The 27,185-nt window shown below is 31.8% G+C and overlaps 1 protein-coding gene and 1 long non-coding RNA gene across 14 annotated transcripts; one reads left to right on the forward strand and one right to left on the reverse strand.

The window, feature by feature from the left end:
- Positions 1-1,269: 1,269 nt before the first annotated feature.
- Positions 1,270-11,144, forward strand: LOC109170409. Of its 11 annotated transcripts, none has more exons than XR_002052430.1 (7): positions 1,270-1,564; positions 2,040-2,102; positions 5,904-5,992; positions 6,526-7,206; positions 8,074-9,097; positions 9,192-9,286; positions 9,873-10,249. It is a non-coding gene; the product is annotated as an uncharacterized LOC109170409 (long non-coding RNA). The 11 variants fall into 11 exon arrangements; XR_002052428.1 differs by having other exon boundaries at positions 1,281-1,564; positions 8,074-8,161; positions 9,015-9,097; positions 9,192-10,249; XR_002052426.1 differs by lacking the exon at positions 9,873-10,249 and adding an exon at positions 10,999-11,144 and having other exon boundaries at positions 1,272-1,564; positions 8,074-9,286.
- LOC109170407 (MADS-box transcription factor 23-like) lies at positions 6,119-16,998 on the reverse strand. 3 transcript variants are annotated; one of them, XM_019319516.1, is made up of 9 exons: positions 16,891-16,998; positions 16,442-16,683; positions 10,422-10,500; positions 7,777-7,838; positions 7,131-7,230; positions 7,014-7,055; positions 6,841-6,924; positions 6,541-6,695; positions 6,119-6,467 (listed from the first exon to the last, which is right to left on the reverse strand). In XM_019319516.1, the coding sequence occupies exons 2-9, from the start codon at positions 16,621-16,623 to the stop codon at positions 6,452-6,454; spliced, it is 720 nt and encodes a 239-aa protein (XP_019175061.1). In that variant the 5' UTR covers positions 16,624-16,683; positions 16,891-16,998; the 3' UTR covers positions 6,119-6,451. The 3 variants fall into 3 exon arrangements, with proteins under 3 accessions (XP_019175061.1, XP_019175062.1, XP_019175063.1); XM_019319517.1 differs by having other exon boundaries at positions 16,442-16,738; positions 16,891-16,907; XM_019319518.1 differs by lacking the exon at positions 16,891-16,998 and having other exon boundaries at positions 6,883-6,924; positions 16,442-16,825.
- Between the last annotated feature and the right edge of the window lie 10,187 nt (positions 16,999-27,185).

Here is a 27,185-nt window from a genome sequence, read left to right on the forward strand (position 1 = left end):
AGCCATGGTGGGTAGAAGACTTCAGACAAATAGACAAGCCCAATTATTATGTGAATATATGTATGCTTTCAATTGTTGACAAATGTGGTTTTTTCTTGGAAAATAAAAAATGAAAAAATAAGTTTTAAATGTGAGGCAAAACAAATTATTTTAAAGCAATTTAATATGTCGATTAACACTAATGTCTTTTACATCAGTCACAATCTAAAGGTGAATATGATTTTTTTTTAACTTAATCCTGGAGCAACTCATCAAAAGTGTTTTGCATGATATGTCTGTCATATTCTGGTGAAGGATTATGGTTACTAATATTGAGTATCGGGTCTTATTTCTTTGGGGTTTGCACCTCCAGACGTAAAAAAATAAAAAGTATGTGACTATAAAAAGTTTTGAGTTTGTGCCATATTCTATATTATTTAAAACTCTTTAAATTATATGCAATATAAGATACATCTATAATTTTTATTTTTTATTTATTTATTTTTAGATCAAGATGGAGGGGAAAACCCCATGAACGAAGAGTGGGTTCCTCTCGTGCACTGCACAGACCCAAGTTCGACCTAGTTTGTCTTCTTCAAGTAGACCCAACACTATATTAGTCAGCCGGTGGCGCCTTGAGTTCTTTCCATAGCTCATGAGTGCCTCTTGCGAGTTTAGTAAGCCAGTCTGCCACAATGTTTTGCCTACTTAGGACATGCAAAGCGTGATGTTCCAGTCTTTGTTGAACCCATGCTAGCAGTTAACAATGATATTTCTCAAGTGACCTCTAAGAATAGAATCACCACGAATCTACTCAATGACTTTCTAAATATCTATGGATGAGCAATTGTCTAACACCAAAACGCCAAGCCCATTTCAAGCATACATTCAGACTAATTAGTAAACTTTTTCACATTATTTTATCTATAGTAATTGATTAAGAGAGCCGCAACTTATAAAAGTAGTCTTATTAGTTTAGGTTTTTTCTTGATTTTTGCAAGTCCAATTGAGAGTCAAGGAAGAGGGGAAAAAGAAAAAAAAAAAAAAAAAAAAAAAAAAAAAAGAAATTTTGACAAAGATAGCTTCTTCTCTCACCATGTGAACCCCATAAAATATCTAACTCTTGCAAGGAAGACCCTAATTTTATCTCTTCTATACCCTCTTTTCTCTATGACTTAATTGGCAGCTCGAGCCGTTTAAGCCAAATTGGCAGTTCGAGCCGTTTAAGCCAAATTGGCATAGAGTATAGAATTAAAAAATTCCTAGTTGGGTGAATCAGTTACAGCAGGCAAAGCAGTTTCCCAAAGGAAAAGCCAGTACCTTCTTAGCAAATCCAGATTGTTCATGACATAATTCCTTTTGACGGGGCACCATTCTGCGGCTTCCCTGCCCATCGTTCCTCGCGGCCGCCCTCTCGACGCCGCTAGGCCCGAGACTGTGACCTAGACAGGTGCTGCGTTTCGGTTGGGCGACGCCCGACGGGAGAATGCCCTATATATACAAGTCCGTCCTCTTCTCTATTCCAGATTTTTATTTCATGCCTCGGTCTCAGCGCTTATCTCCGCCAAACGTCTTTTACGGTTAGGTATGTAATTCTCCGGTCTCCATTGATGAAACGTATTCTCCGTTGTTCATTGATTTGCAGTCATGATTTTCTGATTTTTTTTTTCCTGGAATTCTTCGATTTGCTTGACGATCTGTAGCTCAGTTCATATTGTAATGCATGCGTGTGTACAGATAGCCATGAATTGCTAGTTGATTTACTGTTTGGTTTCTGAGATGAATGAGTTTGGTTTGCGAGACAGGGAAGAGAAATGCGTAGTTCTCGTACTATACTATGCGTTTCCTTTTCTGAATCTCTTGCTCCTTTACTTTTCACAGAGCCAAAGTGAACATGCCGCCTCTTCTTATTGGACGCGATGCGGTTTTTGATGCTTTTACTCGGATGTTAAATCGCTCGCAGTTTCGTGCTATACGTGTTTATGTATATCATTCGTACTGAAAGTGTCGGCTCAAATCGATCTAAGTATTCATTTGTTTTCCTTTTGGAACTTTTGTAGCTGATAGGCTCCTAGAGGATTTCAAGTTGAATGATGATCTTATAGGTGCGGTCAGTTTTCCAGGTACTCCATGCTTTTTTTTGTTTTTAGTAATTTTCTCACAGTTTACTTGACAGCATACTGCAATTTTAGTTGAACCTAATTGGCTTTGCTTCCACTGTAAATGAAACTAGGAGTTAATTCAAATCATTTATTTATTTATTTATCTTCCTGCTGTAGAAACATGCAACATATCCTTTGCTGTTGATGTTAAAGTCTTGCTTTGGTTATTGATTTACGAGTAGTATATAAGTGACACTAAGTTTTTGCCTTAGTTCTATCCATGGTAGCTCTACTTAGTTATTGCATGTGGTGTTCTTTTATTTCAATTGTTTGGTTTATTTATTTGTTTAATTATAAATAACTAAAATAGATCAATGCGATAATTAATATGTCAATATGTCATGCACTGATAATATATGTGTATATTTGATTTTTCTTTTTTCATTTGTGTTTTGAAACAACTGCTTTTTAGTGCTTGTATTTTCACAGTAAATATCATAACCAACAAAAAAATTAGTTAAATTTCATTTTAAATTCAGACAGGTATAATTCTATTTGATGCTCATCAAACAAAGCAAAGCTGATCTTTCCTTCTTATCTTAATCACTCTCTTCTTATGTAAAATCCTTCTTTAACTCGAAAAATTCAATGAATTCATTGTTGTGTGTGGCAGTTTGGACACTTTTCATTCTATACTTTGTTATATAGGTATAGATCAAAGTGTATATGAACCAAGCACTTTCAGAACAAGGCATGTTTGTGTAATTAACCAGCCCAATCTCAAGTTGCTTTTGATAGAGTTTGTAAGCATAAGCCATGATTCCACTTATCGATGAGTAGTCCATGAGTACAAGCCAAACAAAAATACAAGAGGTGTTTGTTCTATATTAAGCTAAAGATATCTTAAAATCTCAAAATTTGTAAAATTAGCTTTGCTTGAGATTTCTTGTTTTATTTTTAGATTTACATGGGCTTGGCTTGAGCTTGATCAAGCTTTTTCTAGAGGTGCTTGGCTGATTTAAATCCTTATCATCGGAACATTTGAGTTTGATTGCGATAGGTTTAACAAAACAAACTACAATGCCCTGAACACATATTTGAGCTCATTGCATTACTTAGTGGTGAAATCTACACATGGAACTTGAATTAGAGTTCAAGCCCAAAATAGTTATCTGCTTTGTTGCATATGGTGTGTTTAAACTCAATCATATACAAGGAATTCAAGTCACAATCCTTATATTCTACTAATGTGGGAAAAAAACCAGCTCGTTTGTGAACATATAAGTGATATTATAAACAATGCCACTAGATGGAGGTGAAAACTTGTAGTAGATAAAGTTGACCCTTTTTCGTTTTACTTTTTCATTCTATTTTCGCATTTCTTGCTTTAATTCAAGAATTCTCTTTTGTTTCAGTTTAAGTTTATAAATAAATACTTTTACTAACAATTGTTACTCAACCAAACCATTTGTTTCATTAAATTTAATTTTGTCTATATTGTCAAAACAAATCTTATATACTTTTTCTTTACTCATTTCTACTTTTTTTTTCATTGCTTCCTTCACTTAAATACACTAACTTTACTATGAAAGGGAAGAAATCAAAAGTGGAAAAAAATACAAAAGATATGAATAGATAGATAACTAAATGAAGGGGGAAAAAATCAAAGCTTTTGGGTTTACAACGAAATAAACCTATAAAACGTTTAGGAGAAAAAGTTAAGGGGAAATTTTGAACATGGAACATGATAAATAAAAATAGAGTAAAAAAAGCTAAGGGCATGATTAGTTATAGTTTTTTCTTTTCCATTTTTTATCTCCAAATTTTCAACTATCTTTCGATTTATAAAATACAATTTTTTGAAATCTAATTATTTTCTTCATATTAAAATACAAATGCTAGTAGTAAGGCACAATATGACAATAATATCTAGCGGTGAATGGTGATTGTGGTATGGCAATGCAGGTATGTGTGGTCATCAAGTTGGGTTGGGTGATATGCAAATCTTATTTTGGATATCCAAAAAAGTTTGAGTCATGTTTTTGTGACCATATATCTGAAAATAATTCGGATATGTCCAATTTGGGTGAAAATATTTCACTTATTGATTTATATATTATAATTTTTCACTTCGAGTTAGATATATGTGAAATTTTAACCCCCGAAGTAGGCAAATAGTAGTTGGTGGAAATGAAGCTTTGATTGTTATGGTGGTGGTGATAGGTGCTAGGTAGGTGGTGGATATGGTGGGTAGCAGATAGGTGATGATGGGATAGGTAAATAATGGTTTGTGAGTAGGTAGGTAGGTAGGCGAAGGTAGGAGTTGATAAATAGGTGATGTATAAATTTGTAAGTGGTTATAATATTGATTTTAGGTTAAGTTATGTGTGTTTTGTATTTGAAATTTTTTCAAAGCATGAAAGAGTTGTTACCCCGAATTCATTTGTCAAGTTGGATCTACAGTTTTCCATTTTGTGTTCTAATTTGGAAAACATGGATTAACATGTTTTCCATTTTTCTAGAAAAGTATATAATTTTCTAGTATAAATATGCCCTAATGCTTTAGGTATGGCAAAGTGTACTATAAAATTGTTCAAGAGGAATAGGAAATTTTGATATATTAAAAAAGCAAATACAATAAGCAACAAGTTTGTATATTACTCCGTATCAAGCAAGAAGTAATGTGAATTATGAAAGAGAATATTGCATGAATGTGAACCGTCATGGAAATGAGAAATTTACATTGCATAGAAAACAGGCCATAAGCATTTTAAATATCCGTGCAGTTTAGACTTTCTTGTTACTCTCTAGCCTTTCATAGAGCAATCTGATGAAGCTTGTCAGCAGTTCAACTCTACTTGTTACGCACTTTAGTTTTTTTTTTTTTTTTTTTTTGTAGAACTATATGATTATGCTTTGCCATGTGTTGCATTTTAATGTAAGAGCCATGCCACCTAGCTGCCAAATTGTTTTCGTGAATCTTCATTCTGTGGAAACTTGATTGCACCATTGTACTTTCACTGTTTTTCAATACCTGCATTTTGTACAAAAACATGTTACTAGCTTAGAGAGTTGTTTGTGGAAGCTGGAGCTATCAAATAAAACTTTAAATTTTTTATGGGGGCAGGGACTAGATAAAATGCATCTTTCAGTAAGTCACCTCCTTTCAATGTGTGTTTGATTTAGTATGGCTCAGGTATGTTTAACTTGATATTTTCTTATAATTTTGTAGATGATTGGATTGATTGTTTGGGACACTGGGTATAAAATAGTTTTTAAAAACTCTGTTTGTGGCACCCTGGTAAAAGCTCTGTTCGAATTGCTCTTTCATCATTCTGGATCTAGGGAAGGAACACATTAGCAAGTAACCTCTGTTTTGTTTTTATTTTAAATGTTTGTTCCCATCGTGATTTGTCAGCAGATTGTTGTTTTAATATTCAAATTCTTTGGAGGCAAGACAGACTATCTAGGGTGTGTCCTGCATTTGGTTGAAGACAGTAATTAATTAATTGCCTTAGCAGTCCTTGTTATGTGTGTGTCAACTTTTTTTGTTTTTTTCTTTGGCATCTCTGGGATGCTTACATTTCTATAATGTGTTGGTAATATTAGTGACCTTCACATGCATTTTATGAGAATTTATGGATTGCTGTGTACACTTTCTTTATGCTGAACTACATACATTTTAGGTTCTTTTTCCATCATTTTGTTGTCCTCTAGTTGTGATGTGCAGATAGAAGAAATAGTGACTAATCTACATTAATGATACATTATATTTGCTAAGATGGTGTAGCTAACAGCTTTCTGTTGCATTTGCGTTTCCAGTTGAGCACTGAATGTGAGTCAACAAAATGTGCTGAGTGGATTTTGTTAAAGGTTTTGCTCTATGCTGTGTGGTTGGGTGCTAGTGCAAGGTACATCTAGTTGTTAACTAATCTCTTGCTGTGCATGCTATCATGGATTCATTACATTTCTTTTAGATTGTTCAATTGTGTGTATTTTTTTCTGCATGTATATCTTGGAACTTACATGTCTGGCACTTCAGTTCAACAGAGACATAACTTATATTTCTAATGCACTTACCAATAGAAAATGAAAAAGAATATGGTTATGAAGCACTGGATAATATGTAGTTCCTAGTATGATTGCAGTGCTCAACATTCATTTTTATTTAGTCATCATGACATAGGTAACTATACTTTGGTTACCTCGCAGACCAAACCTGGTTGCACAAACCATGTCAATTGAAGTGTTCCTGGACAACCTTTGGTTCTTATAAGATCCTTACAACTGAGTTATAAATTTGTGACCATGGAGTTTGATTCAGTGAAATGGATTGTTCATACACTCTTCTGGAGTCAGTATCTTTTCCACTAGTGCAGTTGTAATCTGCAACATTTAGAGTAAGACAAGTCATCGATAGGTTATTGTTAGTGTTTTATTGCAGTAAAGATGCAGTTACCCTAATTCCGTAGCTCCTGATGTGTTCTCAGAGTTTTGTTGCTGTGGTTGGCAAAGCTGGAGATTGACAGGTACATGTGGGTCCTCATTAATACTTAAACCGTTAGTAAGGATGGCATTCCTGCTTATTCCATTCTTGCCCCTTGATCCATAAACCTGAAGTGCAAAGAAAACATCTTTGCTGAGGGTCACAGGGGGGAGTGTTCACCTTACTTCTTCATCCTGGTATAGGAGAGTGGAAGAAGGAATTTGATTTTCTAGAAGGATAATTCAGGTTTCCATTTTTTGCTTATTGTGATACCTTCTTATATAATTCCAGGTTTTCCTCACGAATTAGGTTTACCTTGTTATATAGTTCCAGGTTTTCTTGATGTATGAGACTTCCCTGCAAGGAAGAAAATAAATTAGAAATTAATGGCTTTTCCTTTTTAGTAAAATGTGGAAAAGCAGTAGCTGCAGATTTGCTTGGTTGACCTTTTGGTTTAGTTCATGTATCTCATCAAGTAAAATTTGGTCCTACAAAATGCAGTTATGTCAGTGCTCATAATGTTTACTATATGAGTCTTTTTGTGAGAAATTGGAGTTTCTGACCTTTCTTGTACGGACACCACGAAGACTCATTTCCAGCTGGTTCTCCAAGCTTTGTAAATCTTTCACACTCAGACCAGTAAGTTCTTCACCCATCATTTGCCTATAATCACCATTGTTGACAACTTAGGTCTCTATTTGTGTCATTTAGGTCTTTTAGAAATCATGAAAAGAATTTACTAATGCTCTGAGTTCAATGTAAGCACCGAGGTTATCGGTGCCTATTACCGCAAGCACTCTGTTACATATAGAATATTGTCTAAAGCATGGGAAGGATTAGCAATGAATATAAGCAGAGATTGCTTTGAAAAATAAGGGGCAGAAGTGACTTGCACCTCTCTTCTCTCCTCTGTAGCTTAAAGAAAATATGAAATAATATGCAGAAAAAGAGTCTTTCTTATATTGACTGATTAATATTCTTCTCAACAATATTCTCACATTCACTTTCAACAGCATTCATACAACTGTCTAAATGTGCCAAACTAGTTTTTTATTAGCTACCTTTTGCTTTAGTGAGTTTGTCTTAGAGTGCACTTATTTTCTTCTTTTTAACCATGAAATTAGAAGCTAGAGTCTCATTCCAAAGTAGCATGCCTTCAGATAGATAGGAAATTAGGAATCATGGAATGTAAGCAAAAGAAAGATTTACCGATGATTTTCCTGCAAGTTTTGCAGTTGTTGCCTTAGCATGGCTGCTTCTCTTTGCCAGAACTGTAAATCATGAAAAAACATATGTATTGATCTAAAATATCTTTCATTTGCATGTAAAGTGGATAATGTCATTTGCAGTGTGAAAGAGGAAATCATATAAAACTACAAATGTGTTCAATCAAAAGTAGAATAGAACTCAGGCTTATCTCATAATTCATGCATCTGCATATATGTTTCAGGTTGAAGTCAAATGATATGTTTGCATTTGCTGACTCTTTTCTTTAACCTTGACAAGATGGTCTGTGTAAGGTCACACCTCTGGCAGAGCTTCATGGCTATTTTACTTCACACTTGCATTGAACAAATCAGCATATATTGATCGGGTTTGCATTTGCTTTGAAGATAAGAGCTCTCTCACCATTGTCTTTATATAATGTATTGTTGAAATTTTCATGTCTGATTTCAAGTATTTCATAGGCATGACTTGAGGTTGATGCTCAAATATGATAGTGGAAATTGGTTGAAACCTATTGGTCCTCTGTTACTCCAAATCTCTTTTTAAAAGAAATATTCTAAGAACTCAATTACTCAAAATCCTGCAATTGTTCCTGTAGTCAGAGGTTAGTCCTAACTCCTAAGTAATTCAAATTGTTTACACTTCTGAGAGCTAGGAAAACTTTACTAATTCTAGATTTCTAGGAAATTGTTGTACTATATACCTATAGGGTTTTGGGTGAGTGCAAATGGGGAGACTTTGAAATTATTATTGATGTTGAAGGAAATTTTATGTATAATTCTAGACGACAGCAGGTTGGAAAACAAATTAGCAAAGTTCTAGGAAAATGAAAACATCAGGTTTGAAAAGGAAAGGTCTTTCCAGGAATTAGAGTCCATCTCCTTGATCCCTGAAAATTACTTCTCTGCTCAGCCATATGTTCTGTATGGCCCTGAACTCAACCTGGGGAGAAACCTTGAATATACATGTAATGATTTATGGATATATGGGAGGCTATGATACAAATGCTGTTTCAGTTTAGCAGCAATTTTGGTCTCATATTACTTCTGAACATTTCAGATGTTCAATGTTTCTTCTATGCTGCCTCTTGTAATCGTGATCTGTTAAAGAACGAACAATTTTTTTAAAAGGAAATTTTAAGTTCTTCCACTGCATCTTGACTTCATAGTGACCTCCCTATATACCGTCAACATCTGCTTAATGATTGGGTGACAATGCAGAAAGGTTAGAAGAACTAGATATCTTGTGAGTTATCTTCCCTCGTGTCTTTCAGCCCTTCATGTTTAACTCCCTGCATCTCAGAGTAAGGATTTTGTACTCTGGGTCCTGTAACTTAAATTTATATGCCGGATACAAATTTTCGTTTTCAAGCATTCATTTTTTGATAAATCCTTCAGAGCTGAACCACTGCCCTCAATGCAGCTCCAACATGGTAATCAGGAGGGTCTTATTGCATGCCATCAAGGGATATTTAGAAACTATAAAAGAGAAGGTTAGATTATATTTGAGGTCCCTAAAATTTTGTCAGTGTTCTAGTTGTAGCAATTAGAATCATTGGACTTGATAGTTTGTGTGCATCTCATATTCATTAGCGGGCATCTTAGTTTAGCTAGTAGCTTAAAGTTCATAATATCCTTCTTGCTTTCAGTGGTTTTGTATCCAAATATTGTCCGGGTTGTATACTGGTAGTGTTGTTGCTAGGCTCCTATGTAGTCACTTGCATATATTTTCATTTTGCAATGAGGAGAATATATGCTTGTATATGGACAGGAATAAAATGAGTAGAAGATTACAAAACCTCTTAAGGAGAACTACAGTGTGCTATTATCCAATCTATACACTATAGCATGGCTTTAAATTATGCCAAACAACTCTCAATAGAAACGTAACCTCCTGGCCTTGTACCCAGGTGGGTATGAATTGGTCTTTGTTGTGGGATTTGAGGATTTAACATAAATGTGAATTTCATTTGCAACAGTCCTTGAGTTTACTAGTAGGGCATTTGAGACTTTGAGTATCTTGTACGGTGAATTTTGATCTCTTTCTATCTGCCCTATTTGAAGGCATTCTTTCAACAGTGACCTGTTTAGGTTCCAGGCCCAAACCAGATGTTGAGGTCCGGTTTGTGAACCTTCTTTTCTTCTTTGAAGATTTTCTTTAATGGCTATTAACCAGAACTGACCCTGAACTGGAACCATATAAGTCCGGATTCCGAACCAAGACCAAACATTAAGGTTCAGTTTTGGTTCACACAGTAACAGTTCAGGCTGAACCAGAACATCCGGATATTTTGTTAAGGTTTAATTTCCTATGCTTTATTACCTTTAAATTCTACTTTTCTGCTCAATTAGTTAGATAAATGTAGGAAGAAGTTGATATAACAACTTTCCCCTTAGAGGGAATAAGTTTTTATGTGGATGCTATTCAGGTGGAATTACATTAAATACCAGCTTAAGTTTTGTGCCAATCTAACTGAGTAGTTTATAAGAGAACAGTAGAAATATGACTAAAAAATCAAATCAATCCAAAAGCTATATGTATTCTTTGTTTCCATGTTTAGAATCTCAAAGACTCTCACAGATAATCATATCAAGCTGGATAATTGGAAAGCAATTACTGAAAATTACCTTGACCTCAGAAGTTTGATTTGCCAATTGGTAATCCTCCTCCTTTACTTTCTTGTACCGATCAATCACTGACCTCATGCTGTGAAAATTTTTTAGTACAATATTATTGGGATTTATCATCTAATATGTACTGATTCTTAATAATAAGAAAAGATCTATCAGGTATGGCATTTTATATTTTGCTACAATATTTGTTTACTCTTGCCAACGTTTTAGATTATTCTGTTCTTGTCAGAGGAAGAAATACATGACCTTAGTCTCCAATGTTATAAGTTTTGAGGCATTGAAAATTGTACTTTTGGTTAGACCACTATGACAATTGACAACTCCTATGTGTTAACCTTGGTTATCTTTTATTCGTGTTCCATAAAGTTATTGAGTCTAGTTAATACAATTCGTATTCTATTCCTTACATATTTCATTTTTTATGGAATAGTATTCTTATTCCCTCAAAATTCATTCCATGAACTAAACGTGCTATTAGTTTATTCGAGATCTATATTTTTAAAATTTTTAATTGCTTTTAGAACTGTTACAACTTACAATATTAACGATTTTCACATTTGTCATATTTCAGCAAAACTCTACTGAATGTACATAGTTTTTTTTTTAGTATTCAAAATTCTGAGGGCAATTGATATCAGCAGTATCTCAGAAACAGCAAATAGAGTAATGAAAAGAAAACAAATAACAATCATGAGTACTCCCCAGCTTGCACTGTAACTAGTTGAATAACGATTTTCTTATTTGTCATATTTCAGCAAAACTCTACTGATTGTAAATAGTTTTTTTTTTAGTATTCAATATTCTGAGGGCAATTGATATCAGCAGTATCTCAGAAACAGCGAATAGAGTAATGAAAAGAAAACAAATAACAATCATGAGTACTCCCCTGCTTGCACTGTAACTAGTTGAATATATTTACCGAATTGAAAGCATTGTTATTGACAGTGAAATCTCAGAAACTGCACTTTACTATTTGAATATATCTATCAATATATGTATGATGTACTGTTAATTCCTACACACACACACACACACACACACACACACACACACACACATATATATATATATATATATATATATATATATATATAAAGAAAACCATTTCTAGTTGCTTCGTGTGGGTACTATCTAAATTTCAATTGATTGCTCCATGGTTTCCATAAAATTCCGTAGCGATATTATTGAAGGACTACCAAAGGTTAGCCTTGTATACTTAGTGGTTGGGTCGCCAATTTTACATCAAAAGAGGTTATGGAAAATTGTAATGAAATTGACCAAAACAAAGAAAATATACAGAATTGTTTTCAAAAAAAAAAAAAAAAAAAAATATATATATATATATATATATATATATATATATAGAATGGATTTAAAAATTTTCATTCAAAGTGCATTAGATTAGTATACTTTGAAAAAAAATCCTCACAAAAAAAAAAAGTATACTTTGAAAAAAAAAATTCCCCATTTTAAAAGCAATCTATTTATGGTATATATTTATTTATATATTATATCAAAGAAAAACAAATTGTTTCATGTTACTTGTTAAAAAAATTAACCCTTTACCAACCAAAGCAGAGTAAATCTCCTGAAATAATCGGCAAAACACTATAAAAAAATAAATAAAAATGCTTGGGGCATGTTTAATATGTACTTTAATTTAATTTTTTTATTTTTTTTTTTTTAAAAACAGGGACATGTTTAATGTGTACTTTCACCCCAAAAAAAAAACTTTGAACTTTATTTTTTCATTTCAAGCAAAATTAGAAACCATATTTTGCATGTGATAAAATTATGTTTAATATTTAATATTAGTTTTTCATTTTGAACAGAGAAGATATCCAATTTATATTTCACACACACGACTTGTATCTCTTGCATGAGTCTTCAGCATGACAAAAACTTGTGTGAGACTACCTCACGGACCTCAATCTGATCGACTCGTGAGACGGGTCGGATCTTTGATTAATGAGATCAAAGATTTGACCCGTCTCACGGATTGAGACCTGTAAAACGGTCTCACACAAGTGTTACCTATTACTAGTTCAATTTTACTTATTATGTTTATTATTTATTGGTCAATCTTCTCTTTCTTCTTCACTTTTTTTTAATAATTTTTAAATTTAATTTTTTTTATTTAAAAGTATTTATTATGTAGTCTCTAAGTATATAAATTTTATATATTAATACTAAACTTAATACAGAGTATTATACAAAATTAATTTCTAAATAACTTCAATCAAGCCTCGTTAATTGAATTAGACATATAAAATGGAATGAATGGGCTAGACAAATTCTCTTATGATGAGGCCATCTCACGGATCCTCATTAGTGAAATGGATCGAGTTTTAAATAAGTATTATATTTTCTCACATAAGTATTACAATTTTCTTCATAAGTAACTCTTGAACTCTTAATATTACAAGTATTACATTTTTTTCCATCAAAAGTATCACATTTTTCATCATAAATATTACACTTTCTCTTATGAATAACAATTAAACAATTTATCCATGTTTCGTATTACATTTTTTTTTTCTCATAAGTAGCTATTCAACTCTAAATATTTACATCTTTTATTTTAAAGTATTACATTTTTCATCAAAAGTATTACAGTATACTTTTTTCTTAAAAATAACAAATAACTTGTTCATGATTAGTATTACATTTTCTAACATAACTATTACAACATTTTCATCATGACCCGGCTCGTCTCACATATAAGGATTTGTGAGACGGTCTGACATGAGACTCACTCTTCATATATCATGAATATGTATAATAATACAAAGTTCAAACACTACACAATATTACAAAACTGCATAAAATATACAGTTTGTATACACAATTAATTTTAAAATATTTACCATGTTTCATGTGTCTCGCGGATTTAGTTCTAGCTAGTTGCTAATTATAGGTTAAGGTTAACAAAAATCTGTTATGGAAAAGTCATTATAGGGCTTGCTTTTAGTTAGGGTTGTCATGATACACAAGAATTAAATAATAAACCCCAAAATTAAAAGCTAAGGAATACAATTATTTTTAATGTTGGATATGTACATTCTACATCATAAAGACTTGTACACAAACATTTATCATTATTAGAAATCTTGCATTTCCTAATTACCTTAAAATATTGATAAGAAATAGATTTTTTTTTTCCCTTTCTCTAATAAAATCTAGACAAGAGATCAAAGTTCTACTCCTTTGAAGTTCATTTATCATATTTCAGTAAAATATGGACTTAATCCTAACTTAAAGATGAACAATTTATAACTCAGCACGGTATCAATTTAGAACATTATCATTATTAAAGCTAATCCTTGTTCTAGTCTTCTAGACCAAAAGAAAGCGGGAGAGCCCCTCCCGTATGACCGCACTATTATATTACCTCAATCTAATAAGTCAAAGAAAAGTAATGGAGAGAAGAAATAGATTTACCTATATACATGCATATTCATTCATATGCAGCAGTTCACATCATTCTTCAGGGAGCAAAGAGTGAAAATGGGAAGAGGTCAACCACAAACATTTAGTTCTTCATTTATGTATATTCATTATATTCTCGTAGTTCAAATGTCAAGTCAAGATGTTATATGAAAATTCACAAATAAACTTTAATTAACCAAAAATTTACTGAATGCTCATGTTAAATGTGATCATTTGTTGATATTCAAGTGAAACCTTTTTAAATTAGTTAATAGCACCACTCCGAATCTACATTTATTTATTGTGTTTTAAAATCAATCTAACCAATTCAAGTAAAAAACAATTTAGACATAAACATTTCCCTCTATCTTTTATATATGATCTTTACTTTGGAATAGATACTAAACATGTAGGACGTAACTTAGAATAATATATATGACATCCACATGGTTAAGAGCAACACGGTAATGCTCCTGTAAGGAATTAAAGTAAGGCTATGTATGTGTCACTGGCACTCGGCGGGTTACCCTCCGACTGATCCAAAAAAAAGTATGGGTATATACATAAAGTTAAGTTCACTATAATATATGTATTTGTATGTAAGCAAATCTTTTGTAATGTTATTATATATAGTGGTCCAATTTTTCTAGTATTGGTATTCTACTATTCTTTAAAGGAAAGATATCCATCTCATTTTATGCCCGTGACTCAATTCAATAGAATTGACTCAGTTTTTTACAATTTATTTGGTATAATATTAGAAAACTTTTACGAGGCGTTTGGTTGGGGAGGGAATTACGTGGGAAAGAAATTGCAATTCTATGGGAGAAAATAATGTGGAATAAAGTGCTAATCTAACCAAGTTGCTTGTGGTCCACTAGTATTCATTTTGGTTCCTTATGTGGGAGGTTTAGTGTTCGAGCCTTAGTGTAGGCGAATATTGTGTATACGTGGGTGTTCCCCTTCCTTTGTAATAATAATGAAAAAAAAGTTCTAAAGGGAATAAGTAGTATAAAGTCTAAAATGCCTAAACTTATTATTATTCTAAATGACAAAATTTAAATTTTATTTTTGAAAATGTATTTAACACGCTATAAATAAACTCTAAAATTGCATAACGAAAGCAATAAAATAGATAATGGGGTTTTGAGAAAACATATTTGATTGAGGTTCGCCTACTGATTGACGTTCTGTGTTGAGAGTAGAAGAAGAAGACACACTATAATCGAAAGAGAGATGTCAAACATCAATTTTAGTTTTTTTTTTTTTAAAAAAAAAAGATGGGGTAATTTTGTCTCAAAGTTATTTTTTTTCTTCCTAAAATCCATGAAATTGAAATACCAAGGGGTGCATGGAATTCTAATTCCATGAAAATGACACCGAATTGAAATTCCATCTAACCAAATGAAAGAATTTGGAATTACTTGCCTTCAGAATTATGTGAAAATTAGTTGGGAATTGAATTGTAATTCCCTGCAACCAAAGGCTTCGTTAGTGTAATTTGACAAAATTAAATGAATATTTTTAATTTTGTCAAATTAGAAAATGTATCAGGTCATTTATTATTTTTAGAAAATGGCTCTATTACCTAAAAGTTACATGAAAATTTTCGTTAAAACACATATATTCCATATTTTTGGAAAACTTACCATAATTTTATTAATGAAATAAATACAATTACAATTTCTCACCTTATAAAATACACTAATATAATTAAAATCTTTTATAAATCAAAATCAATTTAACCCTAAGGCTAGGGACTTCCTTCTTTAATTTAAGAACAAATATACCACACACTTCCTGGCTTGGACCTCAGAGCCAAGGCTAGGGACTTCCTTCTTTAACCATTTTGCCAAAGAGGTCATTGGCAGCTAGCTTGATCTTTACCATACTATATTCTAGAGTGATCTCAAAATTCTTAGGGGCTGCATGCACAACTGAGTTTTTAATTTGTGCCTAAAAATGGCAAAACCTAAGATCAAACTCAACTGAAATTAGGACACTGCTGGCTCAAATGCTCAATCACCAAGCCAGTTCAATTCACACAAGCTACGCACCGCAGCTTCAATTCAGCAGTGAAGAACTAAACATACGCCCAGTAGCTAGCACTTATCTTGACACTAATCACTGCGTATTTGCAATGCCTAAAATGTTTCTGGTCATCCATAATTCCCCCTTCTAAATGTGCATAAGATAGACGCTAAATCATCTGAACCGCTAAAGTCTAAACTCTAAATTAAACTCTAAACACACCATTATGGTCGCTAAAGCGTGATAGTGTTGTGAAATTAGTTCACACACAGGCAAAATAACAAACACAAATCATGCATTCATAATTCGCAAGCGTTCATTAATTATATGCAAATCAGAAAATCACACACTTATTCTTTTAACTAACCTACAAATTAAATTTGAACTTCAATTTTGAATCGTATCAACACAAAAAGCAATTTCCACGGTATACATATAGATCCTATCAGTTAATTGTTAAGCTTAATTTTGTTTCAAAATTATGAATTATTAATAGTTAATAAACACATAAATATATTCACACATGTATAATATAGAGGAGATCGCAGAACTACCTGGAGCTAGCGTAATCGTAGAGCTTGCCGGTGCTGGAGAAGATGATGACTCCGACCTCCGCGTCGCACAGGATGCCTAGCTCCTTCGCCTTCTTCAGCAATCCATTCCTTCGCTTCGAGAACGTCACTTGCCTGCTCGTCGAATTGTCGATCCTCCTTATCACTATCTTTCCTCTCCCCATTCGTCTCCGATCCCTCTACCTGTAGATCTCCACCTTCTCTCTCTCCCGGCCTCTTCCTACCTAGGCATACGCGGACGATCGATACATGTAACAGAAATACGTATATACGCAAATACTAGCATATCAGTGAACAAAGAGAAAAAACGGATACATCTGGAAAATTAGAAAATACATATATAGTTGGAGAATACGGCGGAAATTAAAATCTTTGGATGTATAATGTATTTCCGAGAAAAATGGAGAGAAAAAATGGAGAATAAGGCTTACTTGATGGAGACAAAAGCGGGCTTGGCAATCGTCGTTTTTCGGACTGTCTTTCAGATTTGAGAATCAGCCTATATAAGGAAAGAGCTTCTATAATTGTAAACCCTGGTAATGAAAAGCCTGGGGCGAAACCGCTTTGAGAAAACTGCTTTATGAAACCGCTTATGAGGTTCCACGTGGACCAATGGGATAGCGTAATGGATTTTATATGCGCTCATGGTCGTTTGAAAAGCGCCGACTGTCGTATGGATCATCAACACGTGGTGGTTGGGGAATTTTTATACTGAGTACTTTTTCTTCCTCTTTTGGGAATTCTCCTATGGGCAGTGGTTTCCAAATTTGCCCCTTCATGATTAGCGTACGGTGTAAACAAACAAAAAAATTCGAGGTTTAAAATGACCGTCATATTATATTTAGTGTTAACGTCTTTGATTTTCACAAAATAATCTCCTGAAGTTTGGTTAACATAAAAATATCTTTTAAGAGTTTTTTTTTTTTTTTCATATTTGAAGAAAAACATATTTTGGGGTGTTTGGTAAATGACTATTAGCTGATTGAGTTAGTAGGTTTAATTAGTTGATATATAGTATTAGCTTATTGTAGAAAAGTGTTTCGTAAATTAGCTATTAGATGATTATATACAAAATGACTTCTCAAAAAACTGATTGAAAAAAAACTACTTTAATTTGAGTAGCTTTTTGAATTTTAGCATTTCGGAACACTAAGGGTGTGTTTGGTTGGTGGGTTTTACCCATAGGAATGGGTATGAAAGTGATTGTTGTTGTTTGGTTGATAAGTTTTTAGAACACTACTATGGGTATCGAATACCCCATCAATTGAAAAACACATACCCAAATTAAATAAGGGTTTCATTCCCTTATTCATTCTCAAGCACTACTATTAGTAACCATTCCCGTTTCACCCAACTACCAAACATGTTAAATACTTTCACCAAAACCCATTACCATTACCAAGTATTTGATACTCATTCCGATTCCGATTCCTATGTGCGAACCAAACACACCCTAAGTTGTTACAAAAAGTTAATTAATCAAACACTCATATATTAAGTCAAACAGTTAATAGTAGTCAAATAAGTTAAAATTAGTTGATAGACTAAATATTTTATCAAAGAGGGCATATATTGTTTGGTTTATAGAAAATTTATTACAATAGAGAATAATTTTTCTTAAATTTAAAGAAAATAAATTTCTTGCTGTCCCTTTCAAAAAAAAATAATTTCTTCCTGTCCTTTAGTATTTTATTTTTCAAACTTTTTGGAAAAAAAGAATTATAACAGAATTCCTATATTACCCTCATATATCTTTATTATGTACGGATATTTAAGTCTTCATACAATTTATTTCCAACAATCAAACAATGAAATTAATATTTCAAGTAATTTCTTCTTCTTTTTTTTTTGTTTCATAAAAATTAAAATTCAATTCATTCTCAATTATCTTTTACAAACCAAACCGCATGTAAGTAAATCGACAAGCTAAGGCCTAATGTTCTGCTAATTTTTTTTTTTTCATCCCTAATCTGTTAACATTTTAAAATTTTTATTCTTCAGTAGAATTGAAAAAAATAATTAAATTCAACTATTTTATATTTATAAATTACAAAATTATATATAATGAATTAAGCTCTTCTTACCAAAAAAAAAAAATTACAAAATCATTTGAAATATAATTAATTTTCTCATATAGAAAATTATAAATCGATTCTTTTTGTGTGCAATAAGTGGCAATGTAATATGCGCGCGTAACTAGATTGCAGTAGGAATAGTAGTGTAGGTATGTAACTAATGGGGGAGTACATAAGTTATAATAATAAAAGGTGAGCAATCCCGGGCTTAGCAAAATGATTCAAGGGTCACTCTCAAGATATGGGGATCACTAGGAGACTAGAAACCTTTAAAAAAATGACCAGAAGAGATAAAAGCTCTTTGTAAACAAAGTGTACGGGTAGAGCTAGTAACTAAAAACTATTAGTAACATATAGACATAGTTAATTATATATTCTTAATATGTTCTCTTGCGTGTGTTGAGCTGAATACTTTTTAATGAGTCAACAATACATATACTATACATAGATCTTTTATCAGGTAGTGGAGATGTTTAAATCTATGGCCTTTTGTATGTGATTTGCTCTAATATAACAATTATGTGTTTTCTTAGCTAAAAGTTTAAATTGATAATTAGAATATATATTTATATATTATTTTTAACAGGTGTGCGTGTTTTGTATTTGAAATTAATTTCTTAAATATCATCTTTTTCTTTTAAATACATCTAAGGCGACTAAGGGATTGAAGACAAAATATAATTAAAATAATGGTCAAGTTAATCATTGAACTACATACAAAAATGCAATAAGAATTCAACTAATATATATATATATATATATAATTGACTCCATGAACAAATCAAATTATGTGTAATTGAGTAAAAAAATGACATATTCTCCAAATTAACCATTGACTATGATGTTACCATTTAATAAATTAAATTTTATTTATTTTAACAATTCTAAATATTTATTGAAAAAAAAAAACAAACAAAAAAAACAAATAAAAAAACAAATAAAACAAACAAAAAACCAACCCCCTCCCCTTTATCTTTGTCATAGAGGAATTGATGCATTTCGTCTCCAACTAGAGACAAAAGTAAGGGGTTGTATTTTTATTTTTTAAACTATTTTAAATTGATAAAATAAATAAATATTTAATTTATAATTAATATATATTTTAACCAGGAACATTGAAATCATCCATATCCTTTGAGAAGGCAATCAATATGCTGACTATTTGGCTAATCTGGGACAAACCGAAAAGTGGGTGACAAAAATTATAAACCAACTCCCAGAAGAAATGACCTTATTGGAAAAAAATGTTAGAAAAATTGTCACGAGAAGAATCTACTACCCTTAAGACTTTTGGTCGCTCAAGCGCACCCAAAAAAACATTAGGTATATATTTCAATTCTTTTTTATATACAATTATTTATTACTCATGCACTTATAAGTTTTATAATAGATTAATTGTATTCCAAATTTTAATAATTATTGTTAGTGACTTTTGAAGACATGAAAAAACAGGGAGGCATTTTCGGTCATTTAAAAAATGTGCCACTACAATAATTGAGAGAAAGGGTATGGGGGCAATTGCGGAAATAGCATTGCCATCGTGGCTCTGACCCCACTAATCAGTAATCAACCCAAAAGACTAGTTGTCACGTACACCAACCAAATAGTGCTGGGACCCACGTATTAAGTCTCAATTGTGTGATGGCTTCAGTTTTCGGATTTTAAGGTTACCATAATAAGGAAGTCCTAAAATTGCCCTGCAAAAATCCTAACGTTCCACGACGTATGTTTTCAGATTGTCCCCTCCTCTTCTCTCTCATAGTCTAAAACAGTAACACATTAAAATTAAGCCTCCATTACTCAATACTCTCAAAACTTTATAATCCATCCATCTCTAACAATTTAAAATAAAATATAATTATAAGATTAACAGATTGACCATGGTCAATTTGAAATAAATAAAAGATATTCATATATTATAAATTCATGAAAGCAAAAAATTAATTAGAAATTTGTACGTAAGTTTATGTCTTATTTATTTATTATGTTATTTTGTCCTCAAATTTGTAAAAAACAGTATTATCTTTTGAATTGTAATTAACTGTTGTTAATATTAATATTTGCCATAATGTTGTGGGTCTCTTGCAAAGTAGTTAATTGGATATCTCGGATTTTAAGTTTAGAAATGCAAGTACTTTAAAAACTATGAGAGAGTGCTTTGTCACCCTTGAGTTTATGAATATGATTAATTTTCGAGTATGATTTTAGTTGATTGGTCAAAAAAAATATATGAACATAAAAAATTAAAATAAATTAAGCATTAATATAATCATATGTGCATAGTAGGTTTCGTTTTTTTTTTTTTAATTTTAAATTAATAAAGAGTAAAGACGCCATAATATATAGGGGTTAATATATATTTAATACAATGCAATAGCCATTAAAAATGATCCACTTGCCTTATTAATAATAGCACTGTAATAAATTACCAAATGTCGTAAAAATCATGTTACTCTTTGTGGAAAACCTAAGCTAAAAGTGCGTAGAAAATATTATCCTTAATTAGCTGTCATTAGCATCATTGTTTATTCCGAGACCCGACGAAAGCATCCGACCATACTTGCTATGATCAATGGAAACTCCACTATATATGTTTATTATGGTTTGGTTTTAATTTGCACGTAAACTTAAAGTAGTAAGTAGTATAGCATTCCATTAAACTAAATTTAATACTTTTTTTGTTGAAATATTACAAGACTTTTTTATGGGCTATAAGTTTATTTTATGTTTAAGAAAATTATATTTTATTATAATATTGATACCTTTACTATGTAACACTATAAAAATTTTCCCTTCTCATACGTAACATTTATTTTCAATTTTCAAATTAATAAGTATTGAACTTAATAACTCAAATTTGGTATGGTCAAATGCAATAATCTACAATTTTAATCATTTTTAGAGATGATTATTTATTTATTTGTGTACATGTGCATATTGTTGGGGATATGAGTGTTAGGCTCAAACTTGGGAGTCAACTCGGAAGATCGAAGAAAGACTTTATTAAGGAAGCGTGACAAAAGAAGCTCCCGATGAAGTGGACTCACCCATAGTTAAGAGACATTAGGCCCATGGTAGTGGTTGAACATGCACAATCGACATCTCCTATAATAGGTAGGCTCATAGGCGTAGGCCACGTGCAGGCGTAGGCAATTTATATCCTACACCACGGCGCGCGTTGCACTATGCGCCCAGATGCAAAACGACGTCGTTTTAATTATTATTATTTTTTTTTGAAATTTCCCGCCCCAGTGAATGGAAGTAGTTTTTTCTTAAAAAAAAAACAAACCGCTGTTCAAGAATGTACATAATGTTATACTAGAATACACATAATGTTATACATGAATGTACATAATTATATAACAAAGTATACATACTCTTTTTAAAAGATAATACACATAATCTAACATAATACATAATAAACATAAACTTTTAACATAATACACATCAACTCTTAACATAATACACACAAATTTTCTGATTCGGATGTACATAATTGTATAAAAAGAATGTACATAATTGTATAAAAAATACACATAACTGTATGAACCAATACACATAACGTTGTGAACAAATACACATAACGTTGTGAACAAATACACATAATCTCAGCAACTTCCTACCGCGCCTCTCAACACTACCCAAAACGACGTCGTTTTGGGAGGCGCGCGGCGCACAGTGCTATGTGCGCCGTGGTGTAGGATATAACGATTGAGGCTCATAGGCGTAGGCCACGTGCAGTGGTTCAATGAAAAAGATTAGAGTCATGCATGTTGAATTGTCCTCCCTCTCCTCCCTTAAGGTATCTCAAATGACAATCGCTAATACCCGAGGTCTAAAACTCAACACATATTCTGATCAATTGAAATTTAGAGATGATATAAACAATTATTTCTACTTTAGTTGTATAAAAATACAAATATATAATTAAAGTGTACAATTTTAAAAATTCGATTATATTTTAATAATTAAACTAAAATATGCAAAATGTTCTATTTATTTGTCATTTTTAATTTTAGCATATATATGTAGGACATGCCGACAATGAATCAATGATGTGAGTTATAATGAATACCTTGTGTCTGCCATTTAGAAATGATAGTCAATTGTTCAAAATTTAATTTTTTTTTTTTTTAAAAAAGGATTTGGCCATAAGTGGATCTGTGGATGTTGTTCAATGCATTCTTAGCAGATTAATTCTTCCAAAAGGTTGAACCCCTTTCATATCCCGGCCCGACAGAGCATGCTCACTGCGCACAAGGAGCCCCCCTCACTTTGAGAGGTTGTTCCCACACTGCCACTGGTGAAATTCAATCCCTAGTCATTCTTTCAAAGTTTCACCTCTATGACCAGTTGAGCTACCCATGCGGGCCTTAGCACATTAATTACAATGAGGATAAGTGGTGCACATATATAAATATATAAATTATATATCTTGCTCTTTTTTTTTTTTTTTAATTGGTAACCAAAAAACTCGACAGTTATTATTTAAGAATGTGCACTAGACGAATATCGATAATTTATTTATGCTGTTATTACATTTCCACCATTTAACATAGATACTTAATATGTCTTATAGTTACATTTATTTTTTGTTATTAATTTTGTAACTAATTAACTCGTAACTACTACACAAAGACACGCATGCACCGGGTAAACCTTATTCATGTATAATAACGCACAAACTACATAAGAAAAATAAATCACACAAAAAAAATTATATAATAATTTGAACAAAAAAATATTAACAAAAATTAAACTTGCAACCTTCTAATACAAATATTGTTCTACCCTACCAGTCGACGAGTTCTTTCCCCAACTAAACCATTAAATTTTTATAATAAATTGTGGATTAGTTTCCGCTCAACTTTTTATGGATCTACGCAATTTTTTTTTTTGGGAAAAGGAATCTACACACTTTTAAAACGTGAGTTTCCTCTCTCATAATAGTAGTATGGCCGCGGCGCCATTTTTAATACGGAACATATTAATAAATTATTATGGTTTGGTCTATCTGCAAATTTAATCATTATAACCTATACTTTAAAACATATTAGTTGATCAGACCTAATACTTTGGTGAATGATTCTGATAGACAAATTTAAATTGGGTGTAGTATATGAATGCGGACAATTGAATATAGCATTAAAGAATTTCAATTATAATTAGCGAAAATAATGTACATTTTCATTTTTTTTTGAAAAATATTTTTCATCGAGTTATTGATCTAGATTTTTTAATTTAATTCAGTTCTGGTCGCACTAGCAAAGACGCTTATTCAATAGAAAGTTTTGTCTAGAACATTTTAATATGATACACCCTTATAAGAGTCAAACCTCCAATTTTGTGCCTCAATATAAGTGGTTGAGTGGGTAGAGATGGTTCTTATACCAGAACGAAGAACATAAGTTTGATTATTGCCAATATCATATTAACCGAGCCCGCCGCACATGATTTTTTTAGTACAATTTACCTTTCTTGTATGATTTAATTTGTTAGTTATTACACATGAACTAGATTTACCCATTTACCTTTCTTGTGCCTTTTGTGAGTTATTACACATGAACGAGGTTTACCCATTACAATTTACCTCTCTTGTATAGTTTATTAATTTGTATACATAAGCAAGATTTACTCAATAATATTGCATTATATTAACTATCCACTTACCACCTACATATATATATATATATATATATATATATATATATATATATATATATATCCTTCTTTGATAAAATATCAAATATGTTTTCTTATCATTTTGAAGAAAAAAAAAATGCCCATCCACCAAATGGAGTATTTGAATATGCACTTTTGTGAATGTAAATGTGCTCAAGATGGACACTCAAATCCCATACAACCAATAAGCATAATTTATAGGGTTTAGGAACTCTCAACTCTTTAGCTGAGTGGGCCAACTCCCACGTGAAGCATGATATCGTGGACCGATAGGATTCCTTCTTTTGCTTAATCCACCCAATAAATATAATTAAAGAACCTGGCCACAAACAAAACCAAGGAAGGATCGGATAATCACTGCACATAATTAAAGTAAATTAGTTTTAAATTAATTAGGACAAGTGTCAATCATCAGCCAAGTATACCTTCGAATACCAAGAAACCGATTCCTACATTCCAATACCAAATCGAAGTATTATAATGTTTCTTACTGAAGTGTTCACACAGCTCTATACCGTGCAGGACAACAACATTTTATTTGTAAATCATACCATGAGGGTATGATATTTACATCAATTGTTTATTAATTATTTTATCAAATAATTTAATTATGTGTGATGAGAAATTGAGGTACGAGTCTATAGTCAATTAGGGGTGTCAATGAAGATCGGTCAGTCCCATTAGACTCATTCTATGGTGATTTTTTTTCGTGGGCAAGCTTGCGAAGCCCGTGAGCTAAGATTGTGTAATCCTAACTCGTCTGCGGGTTCGCGGGCCCCACGGGCCAAACTTTAAAAATAAAAAAATCAAATAATATTAATTTTTTTTTTTTTGTGTTTAAAAATTAAAAATATTACATTAAGATTTTAATGTTACGTGTGTTGTATATCAAAAGATCGGGCCTGCGTAGACTGTCAACCCGCACAGACCAAGCCTAACCCGCTAGTCCTGTATTTTCACAGGTAAAAAAAATTCTAGACTCTAAACTAACCCATCGTGGGACGATTTAGGATTGACCCACGAACTTCAGCCCTCCTTAACACTCGTATAATCAATTGAACCCAAAAAGTGGAGGTCTTAAAAGCAAAGGAAGGGGTATGAATTAATTAGGCAAACTATGCTATGGACCCGTGTCCACCATGCTGTACATTCATAATTTCTATACTGTACATTCATAATTTCTATACTGTAAATTTATAAAATCTATACTGTAGATTCATAATTTCTATACTGCACATTCATAATTTCTATATTGTATGAATCTACATTATAAATTTTATGAATCTACAGTATAGAAATTATGAATCTACAGTACAGAAATTATGAATGTGCAGTATAGAAATTATGAATCTACAGTACAAAAAATATGAATGTGCAGTATAAAAATTATGAATGTGCAGTATGCAAATTCTGAATCTACAGTATAGAAATTATGAATGTATAGCGTGTCCACCATGTACATGGTAGACACGGGTCCATAGCATAACGCTCCAATTAATTATATATAGGTCCTGTTTGGTAAAATGGCTGTTAGTTGTTAGCTGATTGTGTTAATTAGAGGGTATAAATAGTTGATAATATTAGCTGATTGTAGAAAAGTGTTTGGTAAATTAGTTGTTAGTTGTTAGTTGTTTGGTATAATTTCTTTTTTCAAAAAGCTAATTGAAAAAGTTGCTTGGGGTAGCTTTTTCAATTTTAGCCTTTTGGAGTTGCAAAAAGCTAATTAACCAAACATTTATATTAATATTTTAACTAAATCAAATAATTAATAGTGGTCAAATAAGTACCAAACAGGGCCATAGTCATTTTATATAGTATAAAAGATTTAGTCATATAATAATGTCTCGTGAAAGTAATTGAGTTAGGCAAACATAACTTTGAAAAACTGTTGAAGTGGATATACAATGTGTAGATTAAAATTATTGTGATGGCATACCGTCACTAATAATATTTTTTAGAGAAATTTCTTTAATAATTTTTATTACAATATCTTTTTGTCATATATTTTCAATACAAACACATAACAAAAATACGCTATTAATTAAAGACAAATGAAACTTTAACAAAAATATATTATTCCTTGAAAACTCAATAGTAATCTAATACCAGGACTCTGAACCCCTCGAAATAATTATTCTTAGAGAATAGAGAATAGGTCATTTTTTTTATATAATACTATTTTCAATTAAAAAAAAAAACACTATCAGATAACAATCATTACTATTTCATTTTAGACCTATTTTGTGAGTTAAGCAAACTGTAATATTTATATAATCCTTTTAAGTTTGGACATCACTAATAAAATACTCAAGTGTAAGCAGTATGGTGCACGCAAATACTATAGTCTCGCAAGTGTCATTGTACACCAATACTTAATAGTGGATTGTACATAATTTGAGCAAAATATGAGTGCATTGATGAAATATACTTATCAAAAGTCAATAAATTCGGGTCATCACATGGGGCTAAAGAGGACCACTATTTCTTTTTTACTTTTTTCATAACTCAAAATTTTCTAATTTGTTGGACCATATTCCGAATCTTATCAACCCGGTTTAAACTTGAGAAGATAATTGAGCTAATTTAATTCCGAAACTCAACATTAAAATCTGTACACTTCTACACACAAAAAAGTTTAACTCAATCCTTTAATGATTGTGATAAAGATTAAACCCTTACCTTATCGTTAAAAGTAGATATTAAGTGAGACTTTTTATATCTATTAGACCAATGGTTAAGAATTTTTCATTAGTTTCCCAATTATCGTTTTAGGTAAGTAGGCCAGAGACCAATACAAAGGCACTGCTGCCAAATCAAGAACATTGTGATAAAAAGCACACTGCTACATTGTATTCTACATTCACAGCCTGTATTAAACAGCGTGCATTTCCTTTAGGTAGCAGTGTCGTGTGTGTCTGTGTATATATATATATACTGGCCCGTACTTTTTTTTTTTTTAAATACGTGAT

The sequence above is a fragment of the Ipomoea nil genome, unplaced genomic scaffold (genome assembly GCF_001879475.1).
Source record: "Ipomoea nil cultivar Tokyo-kokei standard unplaced genomic scaffold, Asagao_1.1 scaffold3321, whole genome shotgun sequence".
Taxonomy (NCBI): domain Eukaryota; kingdom Viridiplantae; phylum Streptophyta; class Magnoliopsida; order Solanales; family Convolvulaceae; genus Ipomoea; species Ipomoea nil.